The sequence below is a fragment of the Bicyclus anynana genome, chromosome Z, assembly GCF_947172395.1.
Source record: "Bicyclus anynana chromosome Z, ilBicAnyn1.1, whole genome shotgun sequence".
NCBI lineage: Eukaryota > Metazoa > Arthropoda > Insecta > Lepidoptera > Nymphalidae > Bicyclus > Bicyclus anynana.
The window spans coordinates 8,960,412-8,982,289 of NC_069110.1; the positions used below are offsets into that span (position 1 = coordinate 8,960,412).

The 21,878-nt window shown below is 36.1% G+C and overlaps 1 protein-coding gene across 2 annotated transcripts in view; it reads right to left on the reverse strand.

The window, feature by feature from the left end:
- Positions 1–930: 930 nt before the first annotated feature.
- Positions 931–21,878, reverse strand: part of LOC112053877 (MAGUK p55 subfamily member 7) — a 29,213-nt gene continuing 8,265 nt past the window's right edge. For both annotated transcript variants that reach the window (XM_052890638.1, XM_024093510.2), the window contains 4 exons: positions 20,886–21,203; positions 13,493–13,663; positions 10,722–10,894; positions 931–9,859 (listed from right to left, as the gene is read on the reverse strand). In XM_052890638.1, the coding sequence (XP_052746598.1) occupies positions 9,683–9,859; positions 10,722–10,894; positions 13,493–13,663; positions 20,886–21,203 (839 nt within the window). In that variant the 3' untranslated portion in view covers positions 931–9,682. The remainder of the gene's footprint in view (positions 9,860–10,721; positions 10,895–13,492; positions 13,664–20,885; positions 21,204–21,878) is intronic.

Consider the following 21,878-nt stretch of genomic DNA (forward strand, 5'->3'; position numbering starts at 1 on the left):
ATGATGCAATCGAAGATGGAAGCGGGCTAACTTGTTAGGAGGATGAAAACACCACTTTCGGTTTCTACACTACATCGTACCGGAACACTAAATCGCTTGGCGGTACGTCTTTGTCGGTAGGGTGGTAACTAGCCACGGCCGAAGCCTCCCACCAGCCACTCTTGGACCAATTAAAAAAACCTCAATCGGCCCAGCCGGGGATCGAACCCAGAACCTCCGTCTTGTAAATCCACCGTGCTTACCGCTGCGCCACAGATCCCGTCAAACAACATCATACTGCAAATCATCATCAGCAAGTAATGTATAAACATTATCAGCTTATTTTAATGTCCAGGTCTCCCTCCTTACAGAAGAAGGGATATGGAGCTTAGACCCACCACGCTGCTCCAATTCGGGTTGACGGGTTTAGGGTGGCTATGTTAAGTTAATTTACAACCACTATCAGATGTTAATGCATAGGGCATAGGGGTCTTTACTTACACAGAGCACCTACTTCAAATTATACGTGAAGCTATTGATAAGAATTGAATACAAATAAAAGACAAATTTACTTCGTCAAAGCAGCTTCGTCAAATTCCGAGATCTAGACCAGACATTCTCCTTTTTTCAAAACAAACTAAGCGTATACTACTTGTAGAGCCTACTGTGCCGACTAACATTCCGAATGACCACAGTATAAAAGTGAATAAATATTATGACCTAACAAATGAATCAACTAAAAATGGCTATGAGGTTAGTCTGTACACCGTAGAAGTAGGTGCGAGAGGATTGCCAGCAAAAGCTTTCTCTAACTTGCTTAAAGAAAAGGCCTCTTTTGCTCTTTACTATTTATTATGAAATATTATTATGAAAATTTAAATGTCCGTCTGAATTTTCTACTAATATTTTAAAGGAGTAAAAGTTTGTGAGGTTTTAGAGGTAAATCTCTAATTCTTTTAAATGAATATTTGCCATATCTTTTAAATATGAGCAATATTCCCATTCCTCTCCAACTAGTCGGAAAAGACTGTATTAGGAGTGGGTACGACAATAGACCAACGGGGCGGGAATCGAACCACCACCCTTCGGTGATAAGTCCGACCGCTCTTACCGTTGAGCTGTTGAGACTACTCTAATTTACTGAACAGATATTGAAAATTATTTTACCAATAGAAAGCTACGTTCTTTGGGAGTAGGAGTACTAACAAAAATAACCTCAAATATTTATCTATGTTAAATATACTAATTTTAAAATTATTAATTCAAAAATGTTAATTATAGTCTTACACATAACTATTTACAACTACGATGTGTATCTTTTTTCATACACTGCTTTTTAAATCTGCGATTTATCAACAGTTTTATAAATAAAATCTAGCGATATCTAACCACACATAATTAAATATACTTGTATTAATAATTTTATATTCTATCTGCTGTAAGACAGTCCACTAAATATAATAATCTTTGATTATTTATTATCAGTAGACATTCCTTAAATTTTTAAATTATTATTAATGGTAGTAGTCCTTCGTCAAGTGCGCCGTAGCTTTGTTATATTTACATGATGACTAACACTAAATATTCTACAGAATAAGCTAATAATAAGTAAATGGTCGAAATTAAAATATAGTATAGATTGAAATTTCAAATTACAGAAATAGTAAATAGATTGTTTTACTTTGTCTAAATGGAATAATCTTTGATTATTTATTATCAGTAGACATTCCTTAAATTTTTAAATTATTATTAATGGTAGTAGTCCTTCGTCAAGTGCGCCGTAGCTTTGTTATATTTACATGATGACTAACACTAAATATTCTACAGAATAAGCTAACAATAAGTAAATGGTCGAAATTAAAATATAGTATAGATTGAAATTTCAAATTACAGAAATAGTAAATAGATTGTTTTACTTTGTCTAAATGGAATAATCTTTGATTATTTATTATCAGTAGACATTCCTTAAATTTTTAAATTATTATTAATGGTAGTAGTCCTTCGTCAAGTGCGCCGTAGCTTTGTTATATTTACATGATGACTAACACTAAATATTCTACAGAATAAGCTAATAATAAGTAAATGGTCGAAATTAAAATATAGTATAGATTGAAATTTCAAATTACAGAAATAGTAAATAGATTGTTTTACTTTGTCTAAATGGAAAAAATGTTACTTCGACAATTATTGTATATATTTTTTAGAAACATTTAACAAGGAATATGTACGAGATCCGAACTTGTGTTGTTTGTTTGTACATCTTGTATTTTTTATTAAAAGCATAATCTATTTGCAACAATATTTTTGTAATTTTTATCAGTTTAAATTATACATATTTTGTTTATAAAGAGTTTGTTTATAAAAAAAACCCGGTAAATAGAACATAATAAACGTTCACATTTGGTTCATTACACATTAACAAGTTCTGAATTGAAAAGTATCTTTTGACAGTTGCGACGTCATAGTACGCGATCGCTTTTGGCGCTAAAATAGAACTAGTTCTGAATAGAAAAGTATCTTTTGACAGTTGCGACGTCATAGTACGCGATCGCTTTTGGCGCTAAAATAGAACTAGTTCTGAATAGAAAAGTATCTTTTGACAGTTGCGACGTCATAGTACGCGATCGCTTTTGACGCTAAAATAGTTTTGAATGTTTAAAACGTGTCTTTAATATTTTTTATGTTTATTTGAAGGAAATGTATTACCTTTCGTGATTCAACTTTTATGCTAGTTTTATAATATCAAAAATCTAATAAGTATTTTAACAAATAACCACTAAGGTTTACAAATGTCTAAGATTAAGATAAGATTATAAAGTTGCTACACTATTTGAAGAAGAAAAGTTTTTATTTTTTAAAAACACCTCTGACAGATATTTGACAGCCAACTTGATAGGTTGGCTTGATAAATTCTCGCTGCAGGCGCTTTTATCAATTGTGTAAGCAGATCGGAGTATATCGCGCACTCTCTTGTACGCAGGAGTCTATGATATTAAGCTCTATATGTACTGTCTCTTCGGGTCATAAATGTGCAGAGATGTGCAGAGGACCGGGGCCATTATTAGTCTCTAGTCTCTCTCTCTCGTGCTCATGTGTTACAAAATCTTCGAAAAATATCAAGAACAATTAGCTAATATTAAATACTTTGATGAAAATACTCAGGAAGGATATTAGGTTCAAGTATAAAAATGAATTAAACAGAATGAACAGATTATTTGTGCCAGAATGGACTTTTTAAAGAAACAAAAACCCATAAATATTAACAAGATACCATTACGTTACTTATGGCTACATATATTTTACTATTATGCCCTTCACTAAGTGGGTCCTTAAGACTATAATAGCTCCACAAGCCTTACGTCCCCGATATCTGACGTCACCCAGACGTGGGCTTTTTAACTCACAATCTTGAGGGCGCCTGGACTGATAAACTCAGGCCAAAACACCCTTTCCAGAACGGCCCTCTAAGCCGAGGTCCGAGTCTCAGAGGAGACGCCCTTAGAGAGTCGTTCCGCCCATCTACTCTGCTTCTGCCTTCGGGCCCCATCAGGCAATGCTTCTGCGCTCGCCCAAACCCCCCGGTGACGCCGCTAAGGTCCTATAAGGAGCCTACGGAACTTACACAATCAGAAAAATAAAAACAAACCTTACGGAGAGAGTGAGCCGTAGTTAAGCAACATAGACATGGATAAATTATTTATGGGCCGACGAGACGAGGTAAGAGCTTAATATCGTAGTCATTCGAAAACATTATCAACAAGGGTATATAAAATTTAAATAAAACAATATAAATAAATATATTTTAAACTAATGAAACTATATATATATGAATATGAATTCCATGATTTCAGTATCATACAAGTTGTTATATGAACTAACTGTCAAACTAATTGAATATTTTTTTGACCTGTTTATTATAGATATATATTTCGCTTGCACGTGCACATAGCTCGTATGTGAAACTTATTTGATTAAAAACTGCTTGCAGCGAGATATTGCTGAGTATAGTCCATTATTTAATTCCAAGAATGATCTTTATATTTTATTAAAATTCCAAAATTGATACACTAGACTAAAGATACCATATTTATTTGCGATCTACATCCAGGTTGAGGAATTCTATAATGTATTAAATTAGAAATTTGCAATTACAACACAGATTTTAGATTAAACTAATAATTTGAAATTTTATTAAAATAGTATGTAAATAACATATTTGAAGTGATTATTACATGGAAAAAATATTTTAGTTATATATTTATTAGTTATTAGAAAATCAAGAATATTTTATTTTACAATTGAAGAAAGCACGGATTATATTATTAAAAACACAACAACAATATTTACAGCTACTGGACTCCGCAATGTCAGTTACTTGACTTCACATATTGGAGTTAAAGGCATTTTTCAAAAGTGTCATTGTACTATTACTACTTACTAAATGTCCTAATTTAAAGAATTACCTATAGTTATATACTAAATCATCGCAAATATTAAAATCTAAACTTTTTTCATACATGAGACTGCAATTCATTTTATATGTAAAATGGATTGCAGTCTCACTAAAATTAATAAACCATTTTTTCACTTAACCGATTTGAATATGTTTTTTTTTTTGTTTTCTTTAATAAATAAGGTATTAAACAAAAAAAAAGAGATTTCCAAATATCCAAACAGCCAATACAAAAAAATAATGTTAACCAAAATTAATGGGTCCGCTGTTGTTCATAAACTTATTAAATATTAATGAATTAAAAATCCGTACCCGTATAAATAAAGTATTAATATGTAACTATGTAGAACTCTCTTTACATTTGAAATGTACATAAGGCTTTTGGTGTTAAGCTTAATTTTACTTTAATTATTTTTGCGTATCGATTACACAATTTATTATTTTTATTTATTCATTATTTAATTCTTATTTCTAAAAGTCAACTTAAAATTTAAAGGAAAATTAATTTATATATTTTTTTGGGTTTTTTTTCTTTTTTTTTAAAGAATATTAGCCATATATTTTAAACAAGACTAATATTCCCTTTCAAGTAAGCGGGTATCTTGTACTTGTGGGTACAATAGTCCAACCAGCGAGGACAAACCCTACACCTTTCGGAGCTGAGGTTGGGACCTCAAATGTGGAACTATTTCACTTACTATACGCTCAATATAAATTACAACTAATTATTATTAACCTATTGCAACTTTCGCTGCATGTTAGCATCGCTCACGCTATATTTATAATGTGGCGGCTTAAATTAGTAAAAGGCTAGTATAATCCGCTTCTTTTATTTATAAATTTTATTTACTTATGTAGACAACTAAAATTCTAACCTAGTGTCTGTATGACTAAGTATTTTTTTAAATCAAAACTAAAACCAAAATATTTGTAAAATAGTCAAAGAGTTATCCATATTAAAGAAATTAGAAAAGTGTATAAAATGAAATTTGTATTAGTTTATTTACCACCTACAAATAACGGATTTGTACTTGCATCTTAGTTTCTTATTAACATTAAATTATTATTACGGTTTATAGAAGGATCCTGCGATTTGGCTTATGTTTAGCATTTCTCCTATAGTCGAATGTAGAGTCCTGCGACCTCCACTGACATTTCCTGTGATACCAGATTTTATTGAACCATAGATAGCGTTGTGACAAAGTGAAGGAACATCAGTCAATCATTATGTTCTGAACCTAATTACTATGTAGGTGGCTGTAATAAATTATTTCGAGTCAAACAGTGATGACAGTAAAATTATTCTATTATTAGCTAATATTGTCTTCTTTAATTTGACTAATAACTGACACAAACACAAGATTTTTAGTGACTTTAATGAATAAATCAGACTACTAGTCTAGGCAACGCACCGACTTTTTCCGCGGAAGTTAGTTAATTAATTGAGTATTATTTTATTCCGGAATTATTTTTCAAAAATTCAAAATTCATTTATTTTAAGTAGGCTCAGTTTACAAGCACTTTTGACACGTCAGTTGACTATTTGTAAAGATTCTACCACCGGTCATTGAATTTACTTTTATTTAAAAATAAAAGTAAATTCAATGACTAAAAAATAAACAAAATACTGGATATTATCACAAAAAACTCATGATGTCCTATAAACAGTCATTGAATTTACTTTTATTTTTAAATAAAAGTAAATTCAATGACTGTTTATAGGGCATCATGAGTTTTTTGTGATAACATCCAGTATTTTGTTTATTTTTTAATTGCCATCAGTAATACCGAGCTATGTTAGGAGTTTCTCTGCGTGATCGAATCAGAAATGAGGAGATCCGCAGAAGAACCAAAGTCACCGACATAGCTCAACGAGTTGCAAAGCTGAAGTGGCATTGGGCAGGGTACATAGTTCTTAGAGCCGATAGACATTGGGGTCCCAAAGTGCTGGAATGGCGACCCCGCACTAGTAAGCGCACTGTTGGTCGACCCCCACCAGGTGGACTGACGACATCAAGCGAGTCACAGGGATTCGCTGGATGCAATGGGTCAGTACCGTGATGTTTTTAAGTCCCTACAAAAGGCTTATGACCTGCAGTGGACGTCCACCGGCTGATATGATGATGATGATGTTGATCAGTAATATAACTATCACTGTGCCACATGAGAAGTTTTAATCATTTATTATTTGTACTTTTTTTTATTTTTAGCAATGTTAATAAAATACAAAACACTATTAAAAATAATCAAAACTCCCGCTGCGGGACATTAGAGTGCCCAAGCAACGGGTGGTAAGGGGCGTTGAAAATCGGCGACCTCTATAAGTATAACGTATGCGTTGTCTGTCGTTATTACTTACCTTCTTGGTTCTTACTGAGTCTTCAAATACGCCAGTTTATTGAAAAATGCTAGTATTTTTTTTAGCTAGGTTTGCTATAAAATAAAGTAAAAAAAAAAAGATAGAAACAGTAGAAATAATACAATGCTTATTAAGATAAAATAAAGTATACTTAGTCTCATAAGAAAAAACATACAGAAGAGCGTTCAATATTTAATATAAATAATATACGATGATATTTAAACACAGAGCCTCGAAAGGAATCCTGTGAATTTAAAAATAGTAAATAAAACAATACCGCAATTGCAACACGCCTGTAAACAGTTGCTTGCGATTCCTTCCTAACGTTATTATTTAATAATTGAATTTTAATAAATTATATTCGATTGACTTTTGTCTAACCGTAAATTACCGTAGACAAAGAAAGTAATAGATAACATCCGTCACATTCTCTCAAATAAAGAGAACAGCTTACGTGTGGACTCTCTAAAGAAACGAGACAATGCAATGCGATATACAATGGATGACACGTGCAGTTTTTTAATACCTAAGAATACATCTTGTTGAAAACTACTATGTTGAAAATTGTCATTTATTGAATAAATATAAAACGAACATACACTATGTTATGTATGTAAGAGCGGAAAACTACAGTTTGCTGCAAATTATGAGTAACTTTAAATATAGTGGTAAAATATAGATTTATGTAGTATGTTGTGATGTTAAAATCACGTCAATATGGAATATTTATTTGAATAGTTTGACTAACAACTGAACGTCAATCAGTAGTCTATTTCTTCCTCCGTCTACGTACACTACAATCTCAAACAGATTGCATTGAAAGTATGCAGTAAGCTCCATCATATATCACAACTTTTAGAATTTAAAATTACTATTCTATACTATACTGGTAGGTAATAATATAAGGTTTATTTAGCACTCATAAATGACACTTATAATAAACATAAACGGCCGGTTTCTACAAACTATCTATCTGTTATATAAATTATTAATAAAAAGAAGAAACATAAGGCTCCATTCCCATCGGCGTCTCGTCCATCTCCTCCATTTCACAAAAAAGCGAAGCGTCGCCACATTTTTCACACGATATAGCATATTGAACTCCGTCTTCATTTACTACTTTATTATGGCTTCGTGAGTTACCTATTCGCTCGACTCAATTGCTATCAGACCATAGGCGTAGCGAGGTACGGGCAGGGAGGGCAGCTGATTAAGGTTTCGGGCAGCAGCCCCCCTACCTGAGCGGTCGGTCTTTGGGGCTTCATACCAAATTTTAAGATATTCAAAGATTTAACTAACTTGTACATGTGTTTTCTGTGATTTTGTCTACAAAACTTGAAAGGTAGGCGATAACCCATTGACAGCAGTATTATAGGTTCAAACCAAGCTATCATATGTGAATGTTTCGGTTTCGGCCGTAAAACTAGTTTCGGTCGGAAAGTATCAATTTGTAATGTGAAATACTCAATTTAAGTATAACTGCCTCCCCCTAGACAGAATCCTGGCTACGCCCATGTATCAGACCCACTCGTTTATAGTAACTAAAGTGTAAAAGCAAGACGCGATGCTTCTTTACGCCATTGTGAATGAACCTTTTAATATCAAACCGCAACATGTCAACCAACTTTACGACATATTAATTTATTATAAAACAAGCAGCAACAAGCGGCAGCATTCCTCGCCGCGTCGCAAGGACTAGCTCATAGCAAGGGCATACTCCGACGTTGTATCGCGTGGTTTTAGTCGTGCTTCATAATAAATTAACATGAATAACACTCACGATAGTTTAAATCCCAAAACTTTAAGTCAGATCACAAATATATAAATAAATAATTGAAGCCGGCCGTTACTTTAGCCAATTATTATTATTTCATTACATTCACGGGCATATTATGGCTGATCTTTACTTAGTAGCTAGGTACATTGTATGAGTAAATAACACGCAGATTATGTAGTAAATATACTATAAAAACGTTAAAATTTATTGATATTAAGCACTATAAAAGAAGATTACTATCAATTTTAAAGGGTGTTAAATTTATCAAAGTAAAAATTTTCATTTATTCATAGCGAATTTAGAATATATTCTTTCATTACGATATTAACTCGTTATAATACTATGTAGCAAAATTCCAGAATAATTTATCTTTTAACATTTCATCTAATATTAAGTCTCATGTAGCAATGGTATGTTTCATTATTGCAATGTAAGGCCCGTTGGATGACTAATAACTAAATCATTTTATTTATTAACTGACATACGATATCCTTGGAAACTCACCCTGATTATGTACAAAGGGAAGACGCCGATTCAACGATGTAGGCTATGGTGTTTAGCTTTCCTTCTAACAATTTTAAATTAATAAATTACATGGCATACATAATATTGAGCTCAAAAATACATTAGATATAATATGGCAGGTTCTAGTTGCATAACTAAGGTTATGAAAAAGGGTATTATAATTATAGATAGTATTCAAAAGGCTCTTGATATTTGATTCTTTAAAATTATAGGATAACAATAGTACTTTAATTTGCTTTAATATAATACTTAAAGGTTAAGGTTATTAGCTAAATAATATGGCATGTCGATTTAAGTTCAAAAAAAATCAAAATGTCTATACCTATCAGGGAGAGCATACTTTCTTGTATATATACAAAGGCATAACGGCGACTTTATACATATCTACAACATCAAAACAAACTTATATTAACATAATACACACAAAACTTATCTCACGCCGCCAGCGATATGAGATAATATACAAATCATAACGTAACACTACAAATCTAATACAACGTAAATGAATAACAGAAACAGGTGTAAAAAATAAATTAACTTTATCCTAAAGAATTTAACGAGTTATAAATTTGAACTAATCAGATACGACTCACTGGACCCACGCAGCAGGCACCCACAGTGGTTCGGACTGCACTCTCCACGCCATCTTGAGGAGCTGAGTGAGGGCCGACGCCAAATCCTCATTCACTATCTCCTCGTCGAACATGTAGCCATACAAAAAGTTTATGCGATTAGAAGATCTCACTATATCCGCAAACTCCTCCTCCTGCAACAAATATAATTCATATTAGTAGGGAAACTCGGGATGCTCTAGGGTTACTCGAGCATCAGGTGACAGGTTGTATTTGGTAGATTAAATTGTAGGAAGAATAAATGGTTATTTACTATTACTTTGGCTTACTGAAATTGTCAGAATATTTTAGCGATCAATTAGGAGGTTATTCATTCGTATTCTTTCAAAATAAGTAAAAAATTGATCGAGCTCGTAACTCGAGAACTAAAATATAAGGGTTTTATTTTGTAACTTTAAAACCCTCCCATTCCATTACGTTACGCTCAAATCGTCAGATTTTCGAAGCGTGCAGTTTTTAGCTATAAACTCACCTACTTCATCTTAATCTGACGTGCTGGTTGAGTATTTCTGAAGTGACTTTTTTTTTGGTTGCCCTAAACGTACCTACCAATATTAAGGGTTCATACTTGGTGGAGGTACTCAACAACGTACAAGCTTATGTTTATCTGCCACGTTCGAGTAACTGCAAAAATCTTCTCTTCGGCTCCCCTACCATATTTTACATTTTGCCTGGTGGAAGGCTTTGGCCGTGGCTAGTTACTACCCTACCGGCAAAGGAGTACCGCCAAGCGATTAGCGTTCCGGTACGATGTCTTGTAAAACCGAAAGGGTTTTTCATTCTTCTCTTAACAAGTTAGCCCGCTTCCATCTTAGATTGCATCATCACTTACCATCAGGTGAGACATATTGATGTAGTCAAGGGCTAACTTGCAAAGAATAATGAAAAAAAATATCAACTTGATCTTAATATATAAATGCGAAAGGTTCATCACGAAATCTCGAAACCCACTTGACGTATAAAGATCCTTTTAGGAAGTCGGTTAATAATACTAACCGTAAACGCTCTGGAGCTATCCTTATCAAACGTAGAGCGCGCGTTAGCTGTTGTCCGCGTCTTGATGAGCTTTTCTAATACTGGCGGTTTTATAAAAATGATGTATGGTCTTAGTCGTGGAGTGCGCAGCATTTTGAGTGCCTGCCAGTGCGGGCTCAGTATACAAACACGTCCTAAAATGTATAATTTATTATAATAGTTTGAACAGATACGAGTTATTTAATTTAATGGTACATCTACTAATCAGGCACTCAGTTTCTTGAGAAAATCATTAAAATAGAAGATTAATTAACGATAGCATATCCAATTCAGAATAAAATTCCGAGGTAGATGTATTTTTATTTTCTCCTAATTGCAGTTTATAGATAAATAAAGAACAATTTCACAGTCTACTACCCCTACCCCTACCCTACCCCTACCCCTCCCCTACGCCTCCCCTACGCCTACCCTACCCCTACCCTACCCCAACCCTACCCCACCCCTACCCTGCCCCTACCCTGCCCCTACCCTGCCCCTACCCTACCCCAACCCTACCCAACCCCTACCCTGCCCCTACCCTGCCCCTACCCTGCCCCTACCCAGCCCCTACCCTGCCCCTACCCTTCCCCTACCCTGCCCCTACCCTGCCCCTACCCTGCCCCTACCCTACCCCTACCCTACCCTACCCTACCCCTACCCTACCCCTACCCTACCCCTACCCTACCTTTACCCTACCCCAACCCTACCCCACCCCTACTCTGCCCCTACCCTGCCCCTACCCTGCCCCTACCCAGCCCCTACCCTGCCCCTACCCTTCCCCTACCCTGCCCCTACCCTACCCCTACCCTACCCTACCCTACCCTACCCCTACCCTACCCTACCCCTACCCTACCCCTACCCTACCCCTACCCTACCCCTACCCTACCCCTACCCTATCAGTCAATCAATAAAATAGCGGAACTATATCCGACATTTTGTGTCAGTAGCAAACAAATATATACTCTGTAATGAGCCTGCTCGTATAACACTTTTGCACTCGATATAACCGTGCATGCGTTCAAATGTCGGGGGTACTACGTATTTTAGCTAAAACAAACAAAATACGTCGCCATATACCCAACTAAACTCAAATGTATAGCGATATTAATAAGAGCGGTAAGCGCTCGAAAAGCAACAGGTTAATCAGAAAACATAATGGCGGAACGACATCCGCCATTTTGTGTCGCTCTGTATGACGCATGCTCCCGATCTTGCACTCGATAATAACGCGCATGCGCGCCAGTGTCGAGGTACTAATAAGCAACAGGTCATACAAAATGGCGGAACGAAATCCGCCATTTTATATCAGTGGCTAATAAAGAAGCTGTAATGAGCACGCTCGCGTTATTCCAATCGATATTAACGCGCATGCGCTGGAGATTTTCCTAAGCAACAGGTCAGTCAGAATACAAAATGGCGGAACGATATCCACCATTTTGTGTCAGTAGCAAAAAAAAATGTGCTCTGTAATGAGCAATCTCGCGTTCTTGCACTCGATATAACGCGCATGTGTTCAAATGTCGGGGCTTTATCTACGTATTTTAGTAAAAACAAACAAAAATACGTATTCATACATTAAAATAAACACAAATGTGTAGCGATATTAATGGTAAACGCTCGAAAAGCAACAGGTTAATCAGAAAACAAAATGGCGAAAGGATATCCGCCATTTTGTGTCGCTCTATAAGGAGCACGCTCCCGATCTTGCACTCGATAATAACACGCATGCGCGCAAGTGACGAGGTACTAATAAGCAACAGGTCATACAAAATGGCGGAACGAAGCTGTAATGAGCACGCTCGCGTTCTTGCACTCGATATAACGCGCATGTGTTCAAATGTCGGGGCTTTATCTACGTATTTTAGTAAAAACAAACAAAAAAACGTAATCATACATCCAAATAATCACAAATGTATAGCGATATAAATGGTAAACGCTCGAAAAGCAACAGGTTAATCAGAAAACAAAATGGCGGATATCGTTCCGCCGCTATGTAAGGAGCATGCCCCCGATCTTGCACTCGATAATAACGCGCATGCGCGCAAGTGTCGAGATACTATTGAGCAACAGGTCAGTACAAAATGGCGAAACGAAATCCGCCATTTTGTGTCAGTAGCAAACAAAATATATGCTCTGTAACGAGCATGCTCGCGTTCTTGCACTCAATATAAACGCTCATGTGTTCAAATGTCGGGGGCTCATCTACGTATTTTAGTAAAAACAAACAAAAATACGTAGTCATACATCCAAATAATCACAAATGTATAGCGGTATTAATGATAAACTCTCGAAAAGTAACAGGTTAATCAGAAAACAAAATGGCGAAACGATATCCGCCATTTTGTGTCGCTCTGTAAGGAGCACGCTCCCGATCTTGCACTCGATAATAACACGCATGCGCGCAAGTGACGAGGTACTAATAAGCAACAGGTCATACAAAATGGCGGAACGAAATCCGCCATTTTATATCAGTGGCTAATAAAGAAGCTGTAATGAGCACGCTCGCGTTATTCCAATCGATATTAACGCGCATGCGCTGGAGATTTTCCTACGCATTTTAGTCAAAAAATATACAAAAATTCGTAGCCAATCTATAATTTAACGGAAATATCGTCGCTATGCTTGTGAGCTTAATAAATTATGACCTGTAAAAACACAATACAAACACTCGTATACATTTCAAATGTACAAAAATATAAAAACATGATTTAATTTCAAAATTATAAATAATATTGTAAATAAATGACACTCACCTGAATTCACTATCGTCTCCACGCTCTCCGCAGACGTTCCATATAGATTTCCTTTATACTCTCCGTGCTCAATAAATTTTCCGTCAGATATGTCCTGCTCCATTTTCTCACGCGTAACAAACACATACTCCTTTCCATTTTGCTCACTAGGCTTTTGAGGGCGAGACGTATCTGAGCGAAATGTCAATAAAATTATTATACCAAAACGCAATAGGGGCAAACAAAGGAGACAAAGATTGTGGATAAACGAAACAACAAAACACAACCGTACAAATTGAGACCCGAACTAAAAATGAGCCCTGGGAACTGAGAAAACGCGTAGAAAACATTTCGCGCTTGCGCCATATTATAGATTTTGCCCGGCCAGATACAAAGCAGAGACAAATGCGCAGGTAGCGTGGGTGAAAAGCGTCTGCATCTATCGATTTTAGAAGTTTCAGGATCAGCCACACCCAATGTCAAGATCCCCATTAAATTTGAATAAGTATAAGTACATGTTGACGGAAGGGAGTCCATCGTCTCACTTGTTGCCTCGTTGTGAACTTTCGCAAGTTCATGACCAAATGCGAATTACAATACGAACGTTAAGTTTTATACGTAGGTATAATGTGTAAGATTTTAGAACAGTTCTGCCATATAAAGATTATTACAGTATTTTTATGGAATCAATAGATAAATATAACAAAACTATAAATAATGCGATTGCTCACATTAAATAAGAATTTAGTACTATACATTTTATTGAAGACCTAAATCGTACCAATATTATAAATTAGCATGTATGCTTGCGTATAAGTAAGAATGGTTACAAACATTTCGGTGAAATCGTTTATTACTAGAAGTAACAGTACTTGTATGATACTTTTTATTCCAGTATATCTCATTATCTGTTCATTTAGTTAGAAAAGGGAAACTCATAATCTATACTAATATTATAAAGCTGAAGAGTTTGATTGTTTGTTTGTTTGATTGAACGCGTTAATCTCAGGAATTACTGGTCCGATTTGAAAAAATCTTTCAGTATTAGATAGCCAATTTATCGAGGAAGGCTATAGGCTATATATTATCCCCGTATTCCTACGGGAACGGGAACCACGCGGGTGAAACCGCGCAGCGTCAGCTAGTTTAACAATAAAGGGAAAAATAACAAAAAAATTTAACAGCAATTCCAAGCATTATAATACTAATTTTATTGAGATAACTGTAGGTAATACGTTCTGCCTACGGGTGAAAAGCTTGAACGTACTCGTAGGTGAACTGAGGCCATTATACCGGGTGCTCGGGAGTATTTTCCATAACTCTAGGGTTATGTTCTTTAACAAAAATTAATTCAAAATGTTCAAGGAGCATGTGTTCTAAAATTAATATTTTTGGAGTAAATAATATTTCTTTTGTAAAGATCTTAAATGTGACCCTTATACGCATCCTTATAATTATGACGTATGATAGATAAAAGCGTGTGTTACATGGATAGTCGGAAATATTTGAATTACTTTGTATGAAAACTTATTGTTTTTATTTTTTAGTAAAAAAAAAAATTATTTATGCAGGTTGGCTCCTACAAGTGGACTCGTCAACACCCTGTATAACACAAATCATCCTCTCTGACAAAATTTAATTGCTACCTTTAAGAGCGAGCTTTGATAATGGTACCGCAAATTATTGAACTAGGCGTCAAAACCTCATGCAATGATAACATAGAATTTTACTCATATATCATACTAAAATCGTTTAGCTTATCTTGATTTAAAATGCATTTTCATACAATGTAAAACAAATCCATAAAGTACATAAAGTTGAGATTTATTTTAGGTTAGCAAGGTGGAGTACCTTGCTAACTCTTTCATTTACATTCAACGATAAGCTTGGGCAAGTATTGAAATATAGTACCTATAGTTAAACGTTCCGGCCCAGCTTTGAGCTATAAAATCAATACTGCATTGGACGCTGTGTACCGACACGCCCTAGGAACATTCTAGGTCGTCTAGGGTACACACATGCGCAATAAACAAGATCCGGACATAGCTAAAATAAATTAAGGAACTGCTGTAATATATGAATATGCCGATGTCACGCCATTTACGTTAATCAAAAACTTTATTCCGAAAATCCGTCAGCATTCTTCTATTTTGCAGACAAATTCCAAATCCGTTTCTTTAGAAAAAAAAAGTACTATTGAAACGTAAATTTTGTTTGTTTGAACTCCAACCCTAAAGGTACGAAAACAGGCGATGATTGATAATTTATTCGAAAGGCAGAATCTACGCATAAGACTCAACAAAATCACGATTTTTATTTTACAATATCTTTTATTTCCTGTGTGTAGGTGGAAGCTGATCAAATCTAGCATGACTTCAAGGGTAGATACTTTGTTACAAACTTATTTTATCCGACTTCAAAAAAAGGAGAAGGTTCTTATTTCCACGCGTGTGTTATTTCTTTTGTTTACTTCATAACTTCGTCATTTATTAACCAGTTTTAATTTTTTTTTTGTTTGAAAGCGTTTTGGTCGTCCCATTTAATTTTAACGAAAATCGGTTCGGTAGTTTTGGGTTAAAATCAAAATAACTGGAATAAATAAACGAAATTGGCTTACTGTAGTGTTTACGGTCGCTGTGCTAGGACACACTAAAAACAGAAAAATGAAATCTTTTAAAAAAACATTTAACCGACTTCAAAGATGCGCATTACTCTAATGATCTTTTTAACATAAAAATGGAACCGACTTCAAATACGTAATTCAGTTATTACGGTTGTAACACTAACTGATTTTGATTTTCATGAAAATGAAATGGGACCAATCTGGAAGTATACTTTTAAATAAAAAAATAATTTTCGAAATTGGTTAATAAATGTCTAAGTTACGAGGTAACAAACAAAGCGAAAAATAACATGTCTTTTTAACCGACTTCCAAAAAGGAGGAGGTTCTACGTTCGGCTGTATGTATGTTTTTTTTTTGTATTGATCGGTTTGGAATGCCAAAAAACAAAATGAATTTTAAGATCTGATTTGGCACAGCACTGCCTTTTGTCGCCAACGAGAGCGGTATAAATTTTGAAACCCTTTCCTCCACATCAACTACTGTCTTTACCTACATTACGTCTTTGTTGACCTCCAAGGGTGGAACTACATACAAGCCTTTAGAGTGAAAATCATCCTACTACATGTCCAACAGATTTATTCGCCATTGCGGCTGTATAATAATTTAGAGCCTCCATAACTCAACGGTAAGAGCGGTCGGACTTATCACCGAGTGGTGGTGGTTCGATTACCACCCCATTGGTCTAATCTTGTACCCACTCCTAATATTGTCTTTCCCGACTAGTTGGAGGAGAATGTAAATATTGGTCATAATAAAAAAATATGGCACATATTCTTTATAAAAAAAATGGTATAAGTAAAGACTACTGGGTAGGGGTACCAAAAATATGTTATTTGGCACATAAGGAAGGGACGTTAGGTGCCTCTTCTGAGCTTGACATATTGCTGATTAAAGTAAGATTATTAATTCCAGTAAGTAAAATGACATTTCAGTGACAGTTGCACCTGTCATTCAACTGACTGCAATTAATAATCGTACTAATAGTACAAGTAAGATTATTAATTCCGGTCAGTAAAATGACATTTCAGTGACAGTTGCACTTGACATTTTACTGACTGGAATTAATAATCGTACATTAATGATTACATTGGTGGAACATAGTAATCACTGCTGAGTAACCATGAGGAGTATTCAACGACATAATCGAGGTGGCGCAATGGCCAGCGCTGAGGAAAATATTCAAAAAAATGTTAACATGTTGAAGAAAATTGTAGAAAATTACGTCCTGAAGATTGTTCAGACTCGACGGCAACTTTTGCCAAAGTTTTCAGTTAATGAGCAGCTGGCTGGGGTGTTTCTTTCGAGCTTGATACCCCGAGTATCATGTGAACTCAGCACAAGGAACATTTCTGGTTGGCACCGATGCAGAGCATTTCGACCTGCAGATTTTTTCGGAGAGGCATTGAGGAAACCACTGTGGATCTAAAATCGCATCGCTGTTGCAGCCGCTCTTTGAGCGAGTTTGGGAAACTAAAGGGCAACCGCCGCGCTGGAAAGATGATCCTAGTGACCGTTCCTAAAAAGGGTGATCTGAGTAACTGCATGGAGAGTTGATGACTGGAGAGGAATCACTATACCTCCAGTCGTTTCTTAAGTGCTAAGATTATCTTTGGTAGGATTGTTGGAGCTCTTGAAAAACCATGCGGGTCAAGCAGGCAGATTTTCGTATTGATCGTTCTTGCGTGGACCAAATCAATCATTGCGAATTATTGTCGAGGAAAATAACAAATGGAAGTCTGAACTAAACTAGACCTTTGAGGTTTTCTAAAAAAGCCTTCAACACTCTTTCTTGGCCTTTGATTAAGATGAGTTTAGAGAAAAGGGAAGTCCCATTAATGTATATCAGTCTGATTAAAGCTCCCTACGATGCCTGCTCGTGGCGGGTTCTACATAATGGTAAAATTCTCGGAGCCTGTTAGACTACAACATAGAGCATACAACCCTAGCGCAGGTGTACGCTAGTGTTGTATGCTCTCACCCTTACTTTTGACCAGGAGGATGAACTGCGTAAAGCATTTGATAATATATGTGGTATCGCATGGTCCAGAAATGATGCATTTTTGGAGGATCTAGATTATGCAGATGGCATCTGTTTGCTTTCCACAAACCGTTGCGATCCATCCATAAAGCTTATTAGATTGAAGAAAGAAGAAAGCAGTCGCAAAGGTTGGGCTGAGAATAAATAGGGCTAAGACCGTGTACATAAAGCTACAAGAGATGGCGACTTACTCATATTAGATAGCGTCTCTATCTATAGTGTCTGTTAATCGTTTTTAGTAATGCCTGCCTAACCTGCGGGGGTACCGAGGATGTTACAGAGAACAGGCTGGTGAAAGCAAAGGGCGCGTTCGCGGTGTTGCGCACAGTCTGGCGTCCTAAGGTGATTTCTAGATTTTTTGCTTCAATAATATAAGCTTTATTGTTTTGTAAAACTTGCACTATTTTTAGAGAGAGATCGCAGGACATTTTATCCGTTTTTGATTCAAACACAAAACAAAGCTTCACATTCATAATATTAATAGGAATAGTCCCACATGCCAGCTGTTAACTTAACAACAGCAACTTGATAACTAATTAACACTGTATCACAAAACAATTCTTGACTTTTAGCAGAGTTAACTGGAATTATAAAAGATCACAAGATATTACATGTCTACAGGTAAAGTCTTCTCCCACGAGGATGTCCTATTAACGCCATTATCAAGCTAACGACAGACATTAAATATCGCAATGCCATAATCATAAGAGTACAAAGGCAAGCATCAAAAATATAACATATTTTAAAATTTACGACATATATATGCATAAGCACAATCATCCGGCTAAGAAATATGGAGTGACAAAGATGGATGGAATTACACCATCTTTCTTTCACCTGCACATGAGTAATCGTCAACATCATAATTTCATGGGCCACTGCAGGGTCTCAATGCTTTACAGGAAAATAATGTGGAGCTCAAAACCATTGGAGTTAGAACCACGATGCTTCATGCAGGCTTAGGGGGTTAATAAGAGATATAGGATAGGATAGGAAATCTATAACGTTTACAATTAAGGAATGAGTATATAAGAGACTGTCTGAAAGGTTAGGTATGGACATGGAATATGGAGGGAAGAAAGTCATTACCAGAAAAATGTTGAAATTGCAAGTGGAAGGACACAAGAGGAGGGATGCCAAAAAAGAGATGGTTGTTGTGTGTAAACGAGGAGATGTGTGTAAAAGGAGTAGATGATAAGTTGACTAATGATTAAAGCGCCTAAAAAGGTAATTGAGATAATAATAATTGTTTACAATTGCTGATGACGATGCCAGGTCACGTTGTTGTATGTGGTCTTTCCGGCACAAGGGTAACTTAAGTGTCAACGCATTGTCAAACATTATCACCATAGAAATGGCTAGCTAGTGCTCGCTTTCAGCTCCAATTTTCTTTTTCTATAAGAACAAATACCTAGCTTCACTAAACATGAACGAAACTACAAAGTTTACAACAGCGACGAAACATAGCCTGTCTATCGGTCTTCTACCGGCTATACTTTGGAGAGTGTACACAGGAACTTTAAGAACCTAGTTCCTCCATCCCCATTCTACCACAGAACAGCGAGACAAATGGCATCCCTTTATTGTCGACGTCCAATCAACCTACACGAAACGTTTTGCATCAACGTTTCTAATAAGGACTGCTAAGTTGTGGAATGCTCTCTTTTTATTCTGAATAGACTTGCGCTTGACTACAATCATGCCTGGTGGAAAGTAATGATGAGGTTTAGGTTGGAGCGCGCGTGCCTAGAAAATGCCTATTCTCTCCTGCTTTGAAGGTGCACAAATAGTTAACGTTAGGAAACACGCGAGCCGGAAAGGCATTCCACATCTTCGCTGTTCTTATTAAAAACGGTGATGCGAAACGTTTTGTGGAAGTTGACTGGACATCAACAGAAAAAAAAGGATGCCAATTTTCACGGTGTCTCGCTGAGTACATTGAAATTTCCTGTGCGCACTCTCCGAAACATATTCGGTAAAAAACCAAAAGACCAACGACGTTATGAAGACTGCAGATTCGTTCTAGACAGAGATTCATCCCCTATGATACGTCTAGAGCGACGATCAACTGAATCTAATGCAGAGAGCTGATATTTAGGCCCTTCTAGCGTTTGTGTTTCCTAACACGTACAATTTGTGCACCTTCAAGGCAAGAGTGAATAGGCATCTTCTAGGCAAGCGCGCTTCATCTTGGACCTCATCATTGCTTTCCACCAGGCATGAGTGTAGTCAAACGCAAGCCTATACAACATTAAAATAAATGATATAATTACAATAGCACATGTTATATCCTTTAGAATTAAAACTCTTCAATTACACATAGCAGAACTGTGCAACTTAATAAAATGATAAAAGATAATTCCGATTGTGGTGCATTTAGAAACATTTATATACGTTATTAAATTCAATTCACCGTAAACATTCGCATATGGTATGATTCGCATTTGGGGGAAATGAACAGTGACCTTGGGACAGCAACATGGTTATACAATGAAAATATTAATGACATTATAGTCCTTCAAATAAAGTCAAATAATAAAAAATAGCAATCACTTAAGTATTGTTTATTAAAAAGCCATCGTCGCGAAGGTTCAAACGACTAATTCAGCAGCGCATATTCCACACTACTTACCCTCCAAAAATTCTTGAACATTTCGGGGTAGCTAAATTTAGACCCAATACATCTATTTAAATACGAGACACGGCAGTAAAACTATGAAAATAAAGACAAAACGCAAGCGTCAATACTTACAAGGTACCGGTGTAACATATTTCTCTGGATCAGTCGCAATGAGCCTGCGCCGTAGTTCATTGCGACCAACGCCGGGCGCGCCTACTAGTACTATGGGTCTCACGAGTCCGGGTCGTGGGTACAATCTGGCCACCTCTTCATATGTAGGTATAATTTCTCTATCAAAATCATCATTCTCTTTAATGTCGTATATGATCTTTTTAACTTTGGGTAACGATTTGCATGGCAACAGGGCGGTGGCATTTGGCGTTGGCGAACAAGGTGTTTTTGGCCCGCACTCCGAATTTGCCTGCGAAGGACTGCAAAGTGCAGGTTTACCTACAAAAAAATATAAAATTAACTTTGTAACCAATTTGTAGGCGAATGAGCTTGTATGTGATATTTTTATGCTTTTGTCGAACCGTTATAACGCCCTCTATTTTAAGGGTTAACGTGATAGATAAAATCATAATGACATCTGCTAATGATCTTCAAAGATTAGAGTTTTCGCTACAATCGAGGATCGGGCGCTTAATGTTCGCCTCAAATTGTTCGAGAAACGCGTGTAAAGTACGACCTGAGTGTCCGCTCGAGTTGCGAAACGGGAGTTTTGTGTAAAGCTTAGGTGTCCATACTAATCGAGAATCATGCATTTAATGTACGGTTTGAGTGTCCGCTTAAATAGAGACTCCGTCGCTTACGAGTTGTGTAGTCTCAAATCGAGCATCGAGTATGCCTGAATACTTGTACAAGTCGAACATCAATTTCATGATTCCATTGTACTCGTAGATTTAACCAGACATTCAGGTCGTACACTAAATGCCCAATTTTCGATTAAAACCTTCTACGATATTCAAGTCATACACGGAACCTCCGGCTTTGTGCGAAAATTTACATTTTAGGTCTTACAATAACCTCCCAACTAGTAAAAAAATACGAGATGATTCAAGGACATATTGCTATCGATATAGATAAATCGAATGGAACATTTATGTGAAACAAACCCAATATCTA